The sequence below is a fragment of the Lithobates pipiens genome, unplaced genomic scaffold, assembly GCF_037356315.1.
Source record: "Lithobates pipiens isolate NorthernLeopardFrog02 unplaced genomic scaffold, aLitPip1_a1.2 Scaffold_18, whole genome shotgun sequence".
NCBI lineage: Eukaryota > Metazoa > Chordata > Amphibia > Anura > Ranidae > Lithobates > Lithobates pipiens.
In genome coordinates this window covers 253641792-253660915 of record NW_027507758.1, presented here as the reverse complement: position 1 = coordinate 253660915, position 19124 = coordinate 253641792, and the positions used below count along the sequence as shown (strand labels likewise).

Sequence of the window (19124 nt, the reverse complement as noted above, 5' to 3'; positions counted from 1 at the left end):
CATAATGGGCTACTATGCATCGCATAGTAGTCCATTATGTGTCACTTACCTGACACAGGAGCCAGCAAAGTCACCGCTGTCCCCTTGTGTATGGAGCCTCCATCTTCTTGGTGGGTCTCGCTGCTCTGGCGCTGTCATTCGACGGAGCCGTGATGATGTCGATCTCGCGCATGCGCACGGGAGCCGCCACTCGCAGCATATCGCCGTTAACAGCGCCGCGCTCAGTGCGCCTGTGCACCGCTGTCTACGGCGTATGCGATGTAGACAGCGGTCCTGTCTTTTGGCAAATATATCCTAAACCATGTAGGTTTAGGAGATATTTTGTGGACCTACAGGTAAGCCTTAATCTAGGCTTACCTGTAGGTCAAAGTGGTTTGTAAGGGTTTACAACCACTTTAAATCTCACTTGTTTAATAATAATAAAGGTAAACAGAGTAAACGTAGTCAAAACATAGCCAGAGTTCAGGAACCGGAACGGATAGTCAGACAAGCCAAAATGTCAGGGAGTCAGAGATGAGCGTAGTAGAACAGCAAGGAGGATCTGGAGCCAGAAGGAATGGCAGCTAAGCAAGTCTTTAACAAGAACAAAGGAGAGCGTCTCTAGAGATGTGACCAAGGCAAAGGCGGAGATCACCTGGGCTGGACAGCTTAAGTAGGCAGGACTGACGAGCAGGATATCATCAACAGGTGGAGAGATAGGAGTTGGCAATTAGCTGACAGCTGAGCGGCTAGCTCAGAGAAGGAAGGGCTGAGCCAAGTCCTGACAATGGGTCAAGTCCTAAGGAAACATGACCCCCCTTGAAATAAAGCCTCAAAATAGCTAAATTATAGCTAATAATGGCTAAAAGATTCCATCACTATGACTAAGGCAGGCCATACACAGTGCAAGTTTCTTTCTTGCAGCCATGGGTTGCAGGAAAGAAATTTGCATGATTCCCCCATCAACAGACAGTGCTAACAGGGGAATCACTCCTGTCGAACAATTGTCTTCTTGCAGTGGGGGGCAGGCAGGGGAAGTCATCCTCGCTGGGAGAAGAGAGTAATTATCGCTAGGGACTGCTATAATCGCAAGAGAATCCAGCAGGCTGGTTGTAGCCAAGTTGATCGATTGTACCAAGTTGATCAATCAGCCTGAACATTAACAGTTTGAATCTTGACTGGTTCAGAAGGAATCGTGTATGGCCCGTCTTAATAGATATATGGAGAGAATGCAACCCTATGAAGAGAGATTACACCTCTCTACTCTCATGTACATAATACATTTTCTCGCATAGATTGTGATCCTTGGTGTGCTGGTGAATATGTACACTTACTTGATGTTTCCAGTATAAAGCTGGTAATCGCTACAACACCCACTACTGATGTGCCTTGTTTGCCAGGAACGTGTGCAGTAGGAACATAGACAAGAGTGATATGGGCAAGACATAGATGTTACGCACTAGGGGATATGTCAAGTTCCATATTAGTGAGCAAATTATCACCCAAATCTTACACTGTCGCCCTTCCTTAATTATGGTTAAGAACGGGGGCCCTATCTAAATTTCTAAAGAATGTTTCAATTTGTATTTCAAATTAATACTCTTTTGTAAGGATTAGGAAGATAAGTTCTTTAATGATCTCCTCCACCTGAAAGACCACTGGGGACTTTTTTCGAGGGCAGTTTTTTTGGTGGAGAAATTGCGTTAGGCATGAAACAAATAAACCCATCAAAAGCATCAGATCCAGATGGGCTTTCATAGCATAATTATAAGAAATATGCAGAAATTCTGACCCCTAATATAAGTCAATTTTGTAGTAGCGTCAGAAATGGTTCAAATATACAGTAGCTCCATGTGAAAATGCAGAATTAAATCACGTTATCTCATAACCAGGTAAGAATCATAGCAAAAGTGGAAATTACTGCCCTATATGACTGAAATTCTAGTCATAGACATTTTCACTTAGAGGTGTACTCACTTTTGTTGCCAGCTGTTTAGACATTAATGGCGGTGAGTTATTTTGAGGGGACAGCAAATTTACACTGTTAAACAAGCTGTACTCTCACTACTTTACATTGTAGCAAAGTGTCATTTCTTCAGTGTTGTCACATGAAAAGATATAATATTTACAAAAACGTGAGGGGTGTACTCACTTTTGTGAGATACTGTATATATTACATGGGATTTTTTTCAAAATATGTATATACATTATTTGTAAAAAAAATCCCTTATAATATATATGTTGACTGGTTATAATGACCACCCTGATATCTTCCAAACATAGTCACTGAAAAAATGTAGATGGGAGGTTTCCCCACAGTTCTGCTGGGTGTTTAGTCCCCTGTCCTCTTATGTCTCCCATGTTATGCGCTGCCATGCCATTGGAATAAATAGATTAAGGTGTTCTGCCATGTATGGTTGTGCATATAGATGTTTTTTCTTAAAGAAATGACTATTGATGAATATCGTTCCATCTAGAATATATGCTGTATAAATTAGAAGCTGATGGCTCCTGATGAAGTGGACTTGCGTCCAGGAAACGATTCGAGCCCCTAAAAGAATATCGTCTTACTGACAAGACACAGCACACTGTTTATGATTGATTCATAGTTTATGTTTTTTTATTGCAAGAAATTTTCTATGTAACAGTACTAAATATTATATTTTAAAGTGATTAATAAAATGTATATTTTTTATTGAAAACACATGCTGTGCCTTAAAAGGCCCAGTCTACTCTTCATTTGTGTTGCCTATGTTTAACCTGTATGGGGATGTGTCACTTAAATTAACGAACATTCACCATTTGGAATATATTAAACAATAGTTGTTAACAATCCCTTATATTGTGCATTAAATATTTAAAATGCGAACCCACAGGAAATAGTCATATATTGTTCATTGTTTTTTTTTATAACTTGTATGTCACAAATTTCAATAAAATTATTATAAAAAAATATTATTCAACTTTGCTATCAAATAGGCTTGCAACTATCTTTATTCTTTTATTTAACCACTTCAATACAGGGCACTTTCGCACCTTGATGACCAGGCCAATTTTAAGCTTTCAGTGCTGTCACTTTTTAAATAACAATTGCGCGGTCATGCTACACTGTAACAAACTACATTTTTATCATTTTGTTCCCACAAATAGAGCTTTCTTTTGGTGGAATTTGATCACCTCTGCAGTTTCTATTTTTTGCTAAACGAATTAAAAAAGGTAGAAAATTTTGAAAAAAAAAAATTTGCTTTGTTTTTGTTATAAAATTTTGTAAATACAGTGCCTTGCGAAAGTATTCGGCCCCCTTGAACTTTTCAACCTTTTGCCACATTTCAGGCTTCAAACATAAAGATATAACATTTTTATTTTTTGTGAAGAATCACCAACAAGTGGGACACAATTGTGAAGTGGAACGAAATCTATTGGATTTTTGAAACTTTTTTAACTAATAAAAAAATGAAAAGTGGGGCGTGCAAAATTATTCGGCCCCCTTGCGTTAATACTTTGTAGAGCCACCTTTTGCTGCGATTACAGCTGCAAGTCGCTTGGGGTACGTCTCTATCAGTTTTGCAAATCGAGAGACTGAAATTCTTGCCCATTCCATGTTTGGGATCATTGTTTTGTTGGAAGATAAATCTCCGTCCCAGTTTCAGGTCTTTTGCAGACTCCAACAGGTTTTCATCCAGAATGGTCCTGTATTTGGCTGCATCCATCTTCCCCTCAAGTTTAACCATCTTCCCTGTCCCTGCTGAAAAAAAGCAGGCCCAAACCATGATGCTGCCACCACCATGTTTGACAGTGGGGATGGTGTGTTGAGGGTGATGAGCTGTGTTGCTTTTACGACAAACATATCGTTTTGCATTGTGGGCAAAAAGTTCGATTTTGGTTTCATCTGACCAGAGAACCTTCTTCCACATGTTTGGTGTGTCTCCCAGGTGGCTTGTGGCAAACTTTAGATGAGACTTTTTATGGATATCTTTGAGAAATGGCTTTCTTCTTGCCACTCTTCCATAAAGGCCAGATTTGTGCAGTGTACGACTGATTGCTGTCCTATGGACAGACTCTCCCACCTCAGCTGTAGTTCTCTGCAGTTCATCCAGAGTGATCATGGACCTCTTGGCTGCATCTCTGATCAATCTTCTCCTTGTCTGAGCTGAAAGTTTAGAGGGACGGCCAGGTCTTGGTAGATTTGCAGTGGTCTGATACTCCTTCCATTTCAAAATGATCGCTTGCACAGTGCTCCTTGGGATGTTTAAAGCTTGGGAAATCTTTTTGCATCCAAATCCGGCTTTAAACTTCTCCACAACAGTATTACGGACCTGCCTGGTGTGTTCCTTGGTCTTCATGATGCTCTCTGCACTTTCAACAGAACCCTGAGACTATCACAGAGCAGGTGCATTTATACAGAGACTTGATTACACACAGGTGGATTCTATTTATCACCATCAGTCATTTAGGACAATATTGGATCATTCAGAGATCCTCGCTGAACTTCTGAAGTGAGTTTGCTGCACTGAAAGTAAAGGGGCCGAATAATTTTGCACGCACCAGTTTTCAGTTTTTTATATGCTAAAAAAGTATAAATTATCCAATATATTTCATTCCACTTCACAATTGTGTCCCACTTGTTGGGGATTCTTCACAAAAAATTAAGATGTTATATCTTTATGTTTGAAGCCTGAAATGTGGCAAAAGGTTGAAAAGTTCAAGGGGGCCGAATACTTTCGCAAGGCACTGTAAGTTTTCTCCTTCACTGATGGGCACTGATGAGCTGCACTGATAGGTGGCACTGATGGGCACTCATAGGTGGCACTGATAGGCAACATGTATGGGCACTGAAAGGCTTCACTAATGGGTACTTATGGGTGGCACTGATAGCACTGCTGGGCACTGATAGGTGGCACTGATAGATTTCACTGATATGCATCACTGATGGCACTGGCAGGCATTTTTCATTGGCACTGATTGGCAGCTGCCTGGGCACTGATTGGATTTTCCCTGGTGGTCTAGGGTGGCCATCCCTGGTGGTCCTGGTGGCATCCTGGTGGTCCTGGGTGGGCATCCAAGGGGAGGCTGTGCTTATAAACAATCAGCACAGACCCCCCCATCAGGAGAGCAGCCAATCAGCTCTCCTCTACTTGCCTCTGTCAGACGGGAGTGAGGAAAAGTCGATCAATGGCTCTTCCCGTTTACATCGGAGTTGCGGTGTGTCATACTGTCACGCCGCAACAATGATGGCAGTGGCTTGACATCCTGACGTCATATGACGTCCGTTCAGCATGTCGCAACCACTTTGCTGACGTTATTTTGCTATATGGCGGGTGGCAAGTGGTTGATATTATACCTACCAGTGCTAATTCAGGCCAATGTACCTACCAAAAGCTGTTGAAATGATAATTTTCAGCCAAGATTCTCTAAAGCCCCATACACACTATCAGTTTTTCTGCTGAGTTTTTCAGTTTTTTTCAGATTTACCAAAACCATATAATATGAGTTCAAACCTTAGGAGTTTCAATTTGTATGCAATCAGGCAGGCCCTTGCACTACATGGTTTTGGTAAACCTGAAGGAAAAAATCAGCAGAACATCTGATAGTGTGTATGGGGCATAAGACCTGAAAACTATTTCAAGGGTTCTTCTGTGGTAATGGGGATGAGAAAACTGGCCTATATGTGGCTGTCATTGAAAGCAGCATAGAGCAGCAATTGAGTAAATGTTACCTTCAAGAGAAAATAGTGTACTTATCCTTTTATAAATGATTGGTTGCACTGAACTGTTCAGATAGTTCTTCTTTTACATGGCTTTGATAAAGAGCCCCACTGCCTTAAAAAGGAATATAAATGTTTTTGGCTTTTGAAGATATCTTCACTAAAACAATAATTTGTTGAGGACAAACAATAGTTCACTTTTCTTATCCTCTAATTAGAATATGGCCTTACAATTATTTAGTTTTTTAGACTCTGTACATGTTTAAACTCATTACAATTATACTTTGTTTGGCTTAACTCCACAATCAGTTTGTTTTTGCCCTTTTTATAACCCAGGAACATATGTGAGGATTGCTGTGGTTTGTGTCTGGGGAATTTTTCACACATGAATGCCCAAATACTGCTAGTCTCACTTCTTCCTTTTTATCAATGGGTTTGAAGTGTGCCACACAGCTTACACAGGATTATCTAATTTTAATTCAGTTGACATCCTCCCTAGAGAAAATGTCAGCCAACCATGTTAGTGACAAATATGAACACCAACAAATTATTAAAATTTTCCATAACAAATTTAATAGGTGATAATTTTCAAAGTGCTTCAAAAGAATTATAAAATAAAATCAATTTTCAAACATTAACAGAAAAGAATTAAAGAAAAACAATGCAATCATTTAAACATTAGTAAACTGAAAACAATGTTACACTGCAAACAAGGATAATATAATTAATTAAAAACAAGCTAAAAAATATACAATTTAGAATTAACCAAAGATAGGCGATTTAACTTAAACAAAAACAGGTTATAGCAGTAAAAGCTTATGTAATTAAAATATACCTTTGTTAAAATGTACAAAATAGATTATATAAATAATTTTAGTTTAAAACAAAGTGCATTGTATTGTAAAAAATTTGTTTAGAAACACCAGCATCTGAATCCTACATAGAAAGGAATAAATAAAAAAAATGATGTTGTGTACAAAAATAGGGTTATTGGCAACACTGAACAATAAAAACACACTTTCTAACATATGATGTCTATGGTTGGACAAGGTAGAAAATTAGGGTTTCATTATGAAGGAAACAACAAAACTGAATACATTTTAATTTAAAACTTAAATATTTAAATAATACCACCAATTGAAACAAACATTTACAATCAACCAACGATTCAGTCAGAGAATACTACTGCCATCAAATGATAGGTACATGTCTATAGAAGATATGGTGGGCAACATAGGTAAACAATTATCTGCACCACTTATTGCTCTAATCTACCAAACTTTTGTACCTCTGGTGTACTCTACCAATGTAGAGTAATTTCAATTTCTTCATATACTTCAATGGACAAATGCAATGCATAGTGAGAGTTCAGGCAGAACAGCCTGATCAAGAACTTCAGGAAGGCTATAATAGTTATTTATGCTGGTTACGTAAAGCAGTATTAAACTTAAAAGCAAACATTTAACATATTGCAGCTTACCGATCCTTAGATGTGATTGATGCATTTGTTTTCTTTTTTAGGCTTTCTTTCTGCCATTTTCATCTGGTGATCCTGCCAGTATATCTGTAAGCTGTCCTGCAGATGTATCAGTTATCAGAGACAAACCATTTATTACTGACAGTGATTCTTACAATGGTCAGCTTTTATTTATTCATGTAAACCTTTATCCCCCCCCCCCCCCAAAAAAAAAAATGTTGCTGTAACTGCTTGTGTAACTGTAGTGTGACCTAGAGTTTGGCTTCAATATGTTAGTGCATCTAAATCTGCTACTCCATCTAACACTCCCTGTCCCCCCAGATTGACAAAGCTGCTGTCCAAATGTGCCCCATGTGCTCCTTCATCTAGAGTGGGTGCACTCTAATATAGGAGCTGTGTTACAGGCCTGATTATCAAGTGAAACAGAGGGAGAAAAGCCAAAAAGAAAACCAAGGCAGTCATCACATCTAATGATTGTCACACTATCACTGCAATATATTACATTTTCAGTTTTGGGTTTAATATAGCTTTAAAGTCCCTTCATTCAAAACAAGTAGACACATCCTTCATTTTCCAAGAGCACAAATAAGAAAACATTAAATGCAATTTATGTCTGTTTCTCCATAACCATTATACATATAGTAAGCTTCTTGCAGAACCCCATTTTTAACCTGTAGAACATAACTTCTAATTGCCATATATACAATGTGACCTATATATTGCATAAATTATTCTATAATCAAATCTTCATTACAGATCAACATTACATTTATGAGCAAGGGCTGTACTAGTTTAGACAATGGTAGGGATCCAGCATAAACAGGTATTAAAAATACATTATACTTTCACTACCCATTCTCCGTATTCACAAAAAAAGACAAACACTAAACTATGCTGTCAAACATCTATGTGAAAATAAACTAATTTTAAAAGTACAAAAAGTTACACAGGATTCTGAAAGTACTCATATATAATAATAGGCTTTTTGCAATCATACCTACAAATCTTAGGACTTAATTTTTATTTACACGCTATCACAGAATACATTCTGAATATCTTTGCCTGTTTCTTTTTTTTGTGTTTGTTTTTGTGTGTGTAAAACATGCAGCAAAGATTTGAAAAAGAATATAGACTTTGGCAACAGTAATAAAATAGATTTACTCAATATCCATATTAAATTTCAATCATACTGTATTTTAAACTTTACACACAGGATGCAAACTAGTTTCAGGTTCAAAGTAATCTGGGATTAAAAAAATATATATATTATATATATATATATATATATATATATATATATATATATATATATATATATATATAAAAAGGGATGTTTCCCCAGAGCTTGGTGAAAGAATACCCAATTGCTAGCAAATAAAATAAATAAATAAAAACACGTCATGCACATGATTTATGATTTGGCAACCAGCAAAGGGGCTGAGTGCAAAATTTGTAGCTTTTTAAAAAAAATTTTTTTTATAAGCCTCTAAATCTAATGTGTGCAAGGACATACTGTGTATATACACTAACATGCAGGCGCATTAATAATGTCTTATTACAAGAATACGTGTAAATCTTCTAAAGAGGACACCAGTTCTGGTGAAAACTATCTAAAGGGGATTTCCCTTCATCTTTGAGGGCCGCGTCATACTGCAATTTCTGCACTCCGTATACATTTCTGCATGCACGTTTTTCATGTGTTTCGCTGTGTTGCGTTTTATAAAAAAAATGCATCAAATAACATAAGACAGTTGTTTACATCCATCTTTACTTCTGGGCTCTGTTATTGACCTGTCAAAGCCTCAGAATTTGGGAGGCAGTGGGGCTGATTTACTAAAGGGCACGTGCGTACACTGGTGCATTGATTTTGTATGGAAAAGCAAAATGGAAATGTGTACACAATGTATACAATACACTATGATTTGCTATGGAATATACATTCCAGTGTATGTTCTCTAATGTTTTGCTGGCAGCATTTTTAAATGCACATGTGATATTTAAATGAAGCCACACCCAGTGTGACCTGCTATCATTAAAGAAATGGATTATACAGGAAATACAAATATCAGATTTTCTTTCTTATTCATCGAGGAATATGGGATGTATGGGTATTTTGGCCACCCAAACACAGTCCATCGGAAGGATGGGCAACAGTAACAAAACACTAAAAGGCCCCCCCCCCCAAAAAAAAATGGGGGCTCTGCAGCTTAAAGAGCTGTGACCTTATGCCTGAAAATGCCACCAGAAGAAGCCTGGACATCCACCCTGTATAACTTTTTAATATAGGAACAGGTGGCAGCCTTGCAAATGTAGGAAAATGTTGCCTAATGCGAAGATGGGAAGATAGGGGGCATGCAAATATGCATCCTTGTTGTCCATAGAGGCCAGACTGCCTCCCTTCCCTGTTAAAGGATAAGTTCACCTTAAGAAAAAAATAAATGCACATTTTTTTGCAGGTAAACAAATGTGCATTTACTATTTCTTTCTTAGGAGCCTGTGTGTGATCAGCAGATCACAAGTGCAATGTCAGGCTGCTGCAGACTCAGTGTAGCTGTCTGCCTTTATTATCAATATGGACAGGCAGTTACTTCAGTTCAGGAACTACGAGAATGCTCACCAGTGCCCTGCTTGTTCCACGTCATTTGTATGCAGGACTGAATTGGTGTGAAGCTTGGCAAAAGGAACTGCCTCAAAGAAGGCTACCATTAAGCCCAGAACTCTCATGCAGAAAAGAACTGGGGGTTACCATAGGGACTAAAGGAACCAAACTACTGCTGCGGAAGGAAGATTCTGGCTTGTGCTGTGTTCATGGTTAGACCCAGATACTCCAGATGGTGTGAGCGTTGGAGAGCAGACTTTGAAATGCTGATTGTCCAGTATTGGGCGGCTACCCCCATTTAGCTTGGGGCTGTGAATAGGTCCGAACAGAAGCCTTGAAATCATTCTTCTGTAGGAACTGGGACAACCATTCCTTGTGCCTGAAACTGGTACAAGTGGGCCATTAACTCTGCCTTCTTTTGGTCTAAAGCTTGCAGATTGGAAAGCAAAAAAAACAAGAGGGGGCAGAGATAGAAACAATTTTGTACCTCTTTGAAATGACAAATTGGACCCAGACTGGGGCAAATGCCAACAGACATTCCCCCACTCTAAGCAGTGGAGGCTTCCCTTCATTGTGAGGAGGGTTTCTGGGTAGGCTGAGTGGTAGCCGTAGGAGACTTAGCCAGCCATACATGGATTGAAATTCCACCAGTTCAGTAAGGACCAGATGAATTTCAATACATCTATGGGCTAACTCATTGTGTGACTTGTGTACAACCAGCCTGCTGGGTTTTTCCTGGATTAGTGCTACCAGCTATAGTCAGCAACACTGATCATTGTATTTTGCCAATGGGGAAGGCCCCCTGCTGGCAAAAAACAACAGCTCAGCGGGAGTGATTAATTTTGGTTAATTTTTTTTAATTTAACCTGGTGTTTAAATGGATCATATAAGGCCTACCTTAGGCTTTTTCTTGTGGAGTAGGAGTAACTTTCCCCTAGTGACTTCCTTGATGAATTTATCAAGGGATCACCCAATGAGGCATTCATCATCAAAACATCTGTTAATTTGTCTTGTCCAGTTACCAGTAGTGTGGCAAATTGACAAGTCTGCAATTGCTGACTGCAGGGCTGGATATGCAATAAGGCCTTTAAGAGGGCTTCAAAATGCATATCAACAGAATCCTTAAAAGATGGAAGTATCCTTAATAGGAACTGTAAGGTGTTTATTGAGAACTGAAACTCTTTTTTGAATTAGCCAGTCTAAGGCCTTTTTCACACTATGAACTGCCCCTAGCATTATGGTGTGACCAAATCCCCATATTTTTTGATGTCTTTTGAAAATGTCTAGGTGTTTTAAAAAAAGCCTTGCTGGAGGTAAATGTCAGTTTTCCATGCGTGTGCTGTAATATTTTTGTTCTGTTGTATGGTCTTATGGCAGCACCATCTTTAATGCATTTTTTAGGATGTGCCCCCAAATATCTTGTTTGTCTATTGTATGGATTCTGACCAAATCCTTTTGGGTGTTGAATACCCCACTCCCTCAGTAAGTACCTCTCATTAGTGACCACCTGTGTCATGGGTGGAGACCCTATGTTCTCCCATATAGAGGAGTATAGCCCCCATGGTTCAGAGAAGCAGGATCTCCTGATCTATGTATAGTGTAGGACCCATTAATCGTGGGGTACTTTGTTGCAGTAAGTGGGCTTAAGCACCATATAGCAATATGGGGTGACCAAATCCCCATATGTTTTTTGAAAACGTCTAGGTGTTTTTAAAAAAGCATTGCTGGAGGTAAATGTCAGTTTTGCATGTGTGTGCTGTAATATTTTTGTTCTGTTGTATGGTCTTATGGCAGCACCATCTTTGATGCATTTTTTTAGGGTGTGCCTAAATATCTTGTTTATGAATTGCCTATGATCGCACTGCAACCGGATCACTTGGTTATTCTGTACCATGCGATCCGGAGCAGACAAACCCACTGCACTTGCGACCCCAGTTTGCGGTGTCGCTAACATTGGACTGAACCCCACTGCAGGTTGCAAGGATGTGTAATTTGAATGTGGTGCAGGTACTGCACACAGATTGTGGGTTTTCCTCACCGCGTTCTAGTGTGAACCAGGACTAAGTGCCCATAGGGTCTTCTTTTGGCTGTGGAGTCAGGTGCTGTTAGGCAAATGTTAGTGCACACAGAATCAATTTATGTGTCCACAGAGGAGAGCATTTGGTATGTAGCTGTAGCTTGTACCTCATAAAATGCAGGGTAGAAAATCCTGTGCAGCCTCCGCTACAAATACTCTCTTGCATAATATCCTAAAGTAAAAGAGCTGACCATATTCCTGTGGTTGTGTCTCCATAGAAGATGGCAATAGGAGTGCAGCAACAAGCTGTGTGCATTTTCTTCATCCGAGTCCAGATAGGGAGGGGAAAAAAAAACGAATTTAAAATCGCTTGCCCTGAGAAATGTTGGAAACCAAATGGCTGCAGGTATCAGAATAAAGTGAATAACTCCCAAATCCTCTTCCTGTGAAACTGAATAGTATTGTGCTATGCATTGCGGCATGCACTATTAAAGGCCAGGAACCGGTGTTAAGATACAGAAAAAAGCTGTCTTATCTTATCCACAATGTTGGGCCTACTAGAAGTCCAGGCTTTGCCCATCACAGTGGGCATACCCTTGAAGGGGTCTTTAGGGTCTGGGAACCATAAACACGAACTACAACTCTGGACCTATATGGCACCCTGTGGTCAACTACACATATTGTATTTTGTGCCAAGGTGAGCGTCTTACACCAGATTCCATGCCTGAAACAAACATTATAGGCTGGCCCCCACAAAACAGGGTCTGGGTATGGTCTCTAAGATACACACCGATAGTCACTGGTCCATCACCCAAGGACACTAGTAAAAACTGGAATCTCACAAAACTGGAGTGGGAGGGGTAATAAGACACTAGAGCTGGCTCTAGCAAGTTTCCAATCACTTGAAGGTAGCCTGCATATAACCCATCGTCTATGAAGTCCTTTACTGTATGATTAAGATACAAAGTTTTCCAAAAATGTCCAAATACAGTATTTATGTGCAATCACAGTCAGTCAGTCCAATAGGGTCTGAGTGGGGCTCCTAAGCTACTGCTGATGATACACTGATCCTAATAAATGTGTAAAGAGAGACCAGCTCAAGCCGCATGTAAGGAAAGGCTGATGAAAGAAAAAAATGTATCTTGAAGAAAAAATGCCTAGTAAAACCAGTTAAACTTTACCTATTCTTCTGAGACACAGGCAAAATACTGGAACATGCTGGGAGTGGGAGGGATTAAATTTGGCTGTTTATTTGCAAGTGTCCTGTAGGTGGCAGTATAACCCAACTGTCTCGGAATCTCATATCCCTCAATGAAGGAGAAACAATTATTTCAGAAGTAAGTCTGTATGGTTATAATTTATAAATAAATATTTTAGTTTGAGTCTAATTGTGACTGTTTTTCATTAAGGCTGTTATGGTGCACATTACTTGAATTCACAGACATGGTCTTGACTCTCACTCATCTGGCTCAAACGCAACATTTGTTTTCCCAACTGTAGGTGATTTTTTTAAACTGGTCTTCTTTTTTCGTTTAACACTGTGATCCAGTCTTGGGAGATCCCGTTCAGAGCCCATAGAAGTTGTATTTCCAATCAGAAAGGCCCCTGGCTGTGAACTTACATCAGTTGATTTTGTCATGTCCTGTGTTCTTTGTCTTGTTCTTCTAATAAAATAAGTATGAAAAAAATACATTTCAGAAGGTATTATACAACAAAAATATAACAAGAACAAAATGAATTACAAAATTTGAAAACATTCATATTTATTTTTAAAGGCCAACTTCAACAAAAACGTTATAACTTTATGATTAGTTTTGGGATATAACAGGAGAGGGGTTAAAGCCTGTGTCCATTTTTTATTGCTCATTGTGTCTGGCTGGAGTGGCTAGGTCAGAGTGGCTGACTTCATCTGAGCTGCTTGTTGCCTGGCTGTCATGCTGATTGATTTGGCCATACAATTTTAAAGAAAGGAATACCTTAAAGCAAATGAATCACCTTTTTTAGAAACCCTGACCAAAATGGATTTTGCCACATTGGTTGGAGCAAGGTACGGTTTGATCCCCATCTAGTCTACTCTTTCTTGTTGAAAATCTAACAGAGAGCAAAAAAATACTATATCAAGTGCTCTTCGGTGAATTATTCACAGAAATATACAACACACAAACCAATGACACCAGTAGGCAAACTGAAAAGCAAGGTTGAAGTGGTTCTAAAGGCTGAAGGTTTTTTAAATTCTATGCATGAAGGTAAAAAATCTTCAGTGTGCAGCTCGCCCCCTAATACTTACCTAAGCCCAATGTCAATTCATTGATGTGCATGACAACCGAGGCTCTCCCGGGTCTCTCCCTCCTCATTGGCTGAGATGCAGCAGCAGGAGTTTTATGGACACAGAGAGCGGGACTCTGGAGAGAGCCCGCATGAGTGCCCCCAAAGCAAGCGGCTTGCTATGGGGGCACTTGGGGACCCCAGAAGAGGAGGATCGGGGCTGCTACACCCTGAATATGGGTGTAACATGTTACGAAAGGTAAATTTTTACTTTAAATAGATTTGTCAATAAGGATGTAAACAATAAAATGGATCACAAAACAGTGTATATGAGCCACCACTGTTTAGAGATTATACCCAAGGCATTTGTATCCTACCAAAACGCAAAAAAAATAAAAATAAAAAAATAAAAAATAAAAAAAGGTATTTCAATGCCAGTAAAGTCAAACTAGAAATAAAATATACAAATGCATTCCTGCAATAATCACTCTGCAGGATAACCATTGGAGTCCAAAATGATGTGGAGAGGGACTTCTTTCTGGGGTCTTTTATTATTATATAGGTATATGTTTACAGCTTATTCTGATATAGGTGAATACCTATTTGTCCATGAGGAGCTCTTTGGGAAACAACTACATTTAAGCGCATAAGACCTTTTATTCATATAAATAGTGAGGTCCATCGCTCAGTGAGAGTAAATCTTGAATAGCAGGGTGGTGCTTTTGTTGCAGTATATTTGGAAAAACTCCTCACAGTGAAGATTAACAAATTGGGACACCGAAATATCTGCTGTTACTGTGGACTTTTTATTGTACTTTTTCACAAAGGACACTACGGGGGGATTTACTAAAACTGAATGTAACTCTACACCTACGTTTTTTCTCATGATATGTGCATTATGTCATCTGCGGTTGCCGATAACGCATGGTGCATACGGTATGTTAACACATGTAATTATTTATGAACAAATGTTTTGGAGATAATTAAAGCACTTCACAATTTTTTCCTTTACGTTTTAGCTGTTGTTGTTTTTTGATATTATATTTTATTTTTTGCACATTTGGAAGGTTTGAAGCACAGGGGTCATATCCTTCTTTATTATTTTCTAATATAGTGTATCACACCAGATAATTTCCTTAAAATGTATCTAAAACATAAAAAAAAATTAATATATTGCACCTGTCCTTTTTGTGGTGATTGCTTTAGTCTATTTTCAATGCTGAAATTTTTTTCAGCAAGTACAGAAACAATCCGTTGATTTTGCGTGAAATGCCGTGTCCTTGTTACTTCCCGTGAGCTTAAAAGAAAGCACAAGAACCTTATCTTTATTGTGTAAACTACTTTACTAGTCCCATCAATCCATTATGTAATGAAGGTGAACAAAGGCAAACATGTTTGAAGTCAAAACTGTGTGAAAATAAGAGTAAACATGAAGGGACATGAAGTGTGTTATTCATAGGACTGTCAAGAAAAGGGGAAAAAGGCCTGAAAAATATGAAAAATAATGCAGCCACCACATCTAAGGACTGGTAAGCTGTAATATATTACATTTTAGTTTCTGAGTTTATATACACTTTAGGGGTATACCTGTGGCCTCTGGCCAGGTTCTGAAGTAGCAGCAAGATTAATGCAGGCACCTCCCAATACCTGCACATGTGGTTAAATAATTACCTGAAAAAGGCCAGAACCCACAACCCAGATTGCTCTAAAAATCTAAAAGTGACCAGAATTGATATGGTCACACTGTGACCACAAAATTCTTCTCTCATCTCTTCTCTATTGGTGTCAGTGTGTTATGGTTGGGCTAAAGATCTAACAGAATGGTGAGCAAAGGAGGCATGATTGGCCACAGTGTGACAGTGTGACCACAGCAGCTGGAAAAAAAAAACCCTTGTGCACACAAGCTTATTATGATACGAACATGATAGATTGAGCGGCGCACGGTTGGGCGCTACATATAATGGGCATCAGCCCGTTGTGATGGTTTGGATCAGGGATCCTGGGAATTGATGTTCCAGTTAGTCCCCAGTAAGTGATCAACAAAAATATACCAAATGTACCAACTCCCATGCAGTGCCCCTTATCAATGGGCACTAGCACTGGTCTGTTCAACCCTAATTGTATTACCGTTTCTTTGTCTATAGGTGACACAGGCACGGGTGGTTAAGCCCCATCATGCCCCCACTCCTGGCCCATTGGTCTCTATCACTGGGGTCACATATCATTTCCCCAAGTGGGTTTGTCTCTCCTGGGATCCCTTTATTTTATTTTACTAACATTATGATCAGGTATATGCTGCTTATCTCTATCCACTTAATTTCACTTTAGTCAATTTATTTCCATTTCTTCACACAGCAATTCCTCCCCTTTCTCTACCTGGTTTCTCACAATTCTCCTGTCCTCATTTCACATGAGCATGGGTAAGCAGCTTTGCTCCCTCCCCACTTTTAAATATTTTTTCATTTTATGATGCTCTATGATAAATTTTTATTTTTTTATTTTTCTATGTGCCGATTATCACTTTAACCTCTTGATCTTATCACAGATAATCTCCTGATGAAGTGGCTTATGTTGCGCGAAACTAGTCGAGGAAAATTATATCTGTGATCAACTGCTTCATTGTGAACACCTACTGGTGACATATTGTGTATAGCTATGATGTTTTATCTGTAAATGATGAATTGTTTTTTGGCATCAATAAAATCTTTTGTAATTTCTATATATTGGTTATATTATTTTTATTGTACCGCGATAGTCCAACTGCCCCCCATTTTCATGGTAGCCTGGTTGGGGATCAGGCTCCCAATTCCTATATTATTGATTCTGGATGATGGTACAAGTCCCTACCCATTCTCATTTTTGTATTATCTTATAAGAGGCCACATCTATTTTCTATGATAGTTGAAATCAAGAAAACAATGTAGTCTATTTTATCTACCCATTCTTAAGCTGGCTATAGATGGATAGAATTTAAAAAATAAAAAAAATCTCGGATCAATGTCATTTGAAAGATTTTGTAGGCTTTTAACACTTGACACAACACTTCAACATTTTGGAATGAATAGACTTTACCAAACAAAAACCACACACACTGTTAGAAAGTTGTTTGTTCAAATAAAATTTTCTTGTCATTGCAGTTGGTAACGAATGTCAATTTAACGCACTAATGATTATAAAAACAAACAAACTTTCTTGGAACATTCTTTCCCTAAGAATTTTTATTCAAAATTCTTTCCATCTATGGCCAGCTTTAGATTTGGTGGCTGCATTCATTTTCTTTTTTCAGGCTAAGAACATTTTCTGCAAGTACAGAAAAATTCCTGTTTATCCTACCATAAATTCAGTGTCTTTGTAACTCCCTGTGCATTAAACCCTAAAAACAATGTAATCAGCTTTCCCAGTTGTCATATGTGAACTTCAAAAACCCTCAGCCCGATATAACAAAGAAAAGGAAAGGAAGTGAGGTTTGTAATTCAAATAAGGAGAACGGTCTAGGGAACATTACTGCACTTACAAAAAAATAGTGCAGTGAGAAAAAGTGTTACTGGCAGGATCACCAGGTGAAAATAAAGGTAACTTGCATGAAAAAATGGGTATGTTAAAATGCCATTTTAGATACAACTAGTCCTTAGTGGTGTCTTTGTTTTTAAAATAAAATGTAAAATATTTACCATACTTATAGGTGACAAAGTACACAATACCAGACGGTTGTTTCTTGGTTACTATTCTTAAAATCTTGAAGTTTTCATGTAATTGGCCAGTAAAAAACGCTACTTAATTCTAAAATGTCTACAATGTAGAGAAACTGCTTTTATTACTTTAGAAAGTATCCAATTGTAGAATTGTAGAGTTCTTTGAGATACAAGAAAAGCCTGTTCTTCTAGTGTGCATTAATAACTTCCTCTAGACCTTCATTAGACTGACCAAAGGAAGTAGCCCTTATTTTTTTATACATTGCATCTGCTTACAGCCTGACTTTTGCCTTGCATTAAAACAGCCTTTGGGCGCATTTACTCTCCAATAATGGAAAATAAGTAAACAAGGAGAAAACATGTCCACTACAAAGCAGAAAGTAGAAGTACCAGCACAGAAGTAACAAGCCCCTTTGTTGCAGAGATTAATGAGTACTTCAAGTGTGTGACAGATTTGATATATATTTTCTTTAAATCTGTGTTTATGGTCAAACTAACCCCTGTTTGTGAGTATCTAAGGATGATTTCTTATAAGATCATAAAAGGGCCTGAAAAAAAGTAAATGGCCAGCGTGGTGTACCTGGTAGACAGAATACTGGCAGCCAGTAAAAGCCAAGTAACACATTTAATCTGCTCAGTTAAAGCTGTGTACACACGAGCTGAATATTGGGAGACATCGGCTGGTTCAAAATAAAATGTCCCCTTGTCAGAACACAACAGCTCAGCAGGGGAGATCGCTGCACTAATGTCGGATGGTTAGTAGAGGGTCTCTGACCGGTGACGCTGGTTTGTACGAAAAAAATATTTGTAGTGTCTACCCGGCTCAACTTTTACAATCTTAGTGTACAACCGTGCTAACATTCTTTTTGCTATTGAGTTTCCCACTATGGTTAACAATATAAAATGTAATATATTTGTTGGATAACAAGAACCTGAATAAGTGCACACAAAAAAAATAGAAAAAAAATGGGATTTTCGTATTTACTGTAAAACCCTTTTCTTTGAGTTCATTGAGGGAAACAGCTGGATGGTAAAAAACCTATTGTAGCAAACAGTCCAGATAGAGAACAATAACACATGAGGGGAAGGACCCTTGCCTCTTAACCACATCAAGACCCAGCTGTTTCACCCCCTTATGCCCAGGCCCTTTTTCAGATTTCAGTGCTGTCACACTTTGAATGCCAATTAAGCAGTCATACAACACTGAACCCAAATTCATGTTATATAATTTCTTTTAGAAATAGCTTTTTTTTGTGGTATTTAATCATCACTTTTTTAAATTTTTTTGCTATATACAAGAAAAAAAATGTGTTTTTCTTAGGTATTGTTATACAGTTTTGTAAATAAATAATCATTCGGTCAGATGTCTTCTGCTGCATTTCTTTGGTAAA

The 19124-nt window shown here is 38.4% G+C and overlaps 1 protein-coding gene across 1 annotated transcript in view; it reads right to left on the bottom strand.

Annotated features, from left to right (window-relative positions):
• Positions 1–6248: 6248 nt before the first annotated feature.
• AHI1 (Abelson helper integration site 1) overlaps positions 6249–19124 on the bottom strand; it is a 420928-nt gene continuing 408052 nt past the window's right edge. The window contains exon 25 of the mRNA XM_077486810.1: positions 6249–13440. Coding sequence (XP_077342936.1) covers positions 13233–13440 — 208 coding nt within the window. The 3' untranslated portion in view covers positions 6249–13232. The remainder of the gene's footprint in view (positions 13441–19124) is intronic.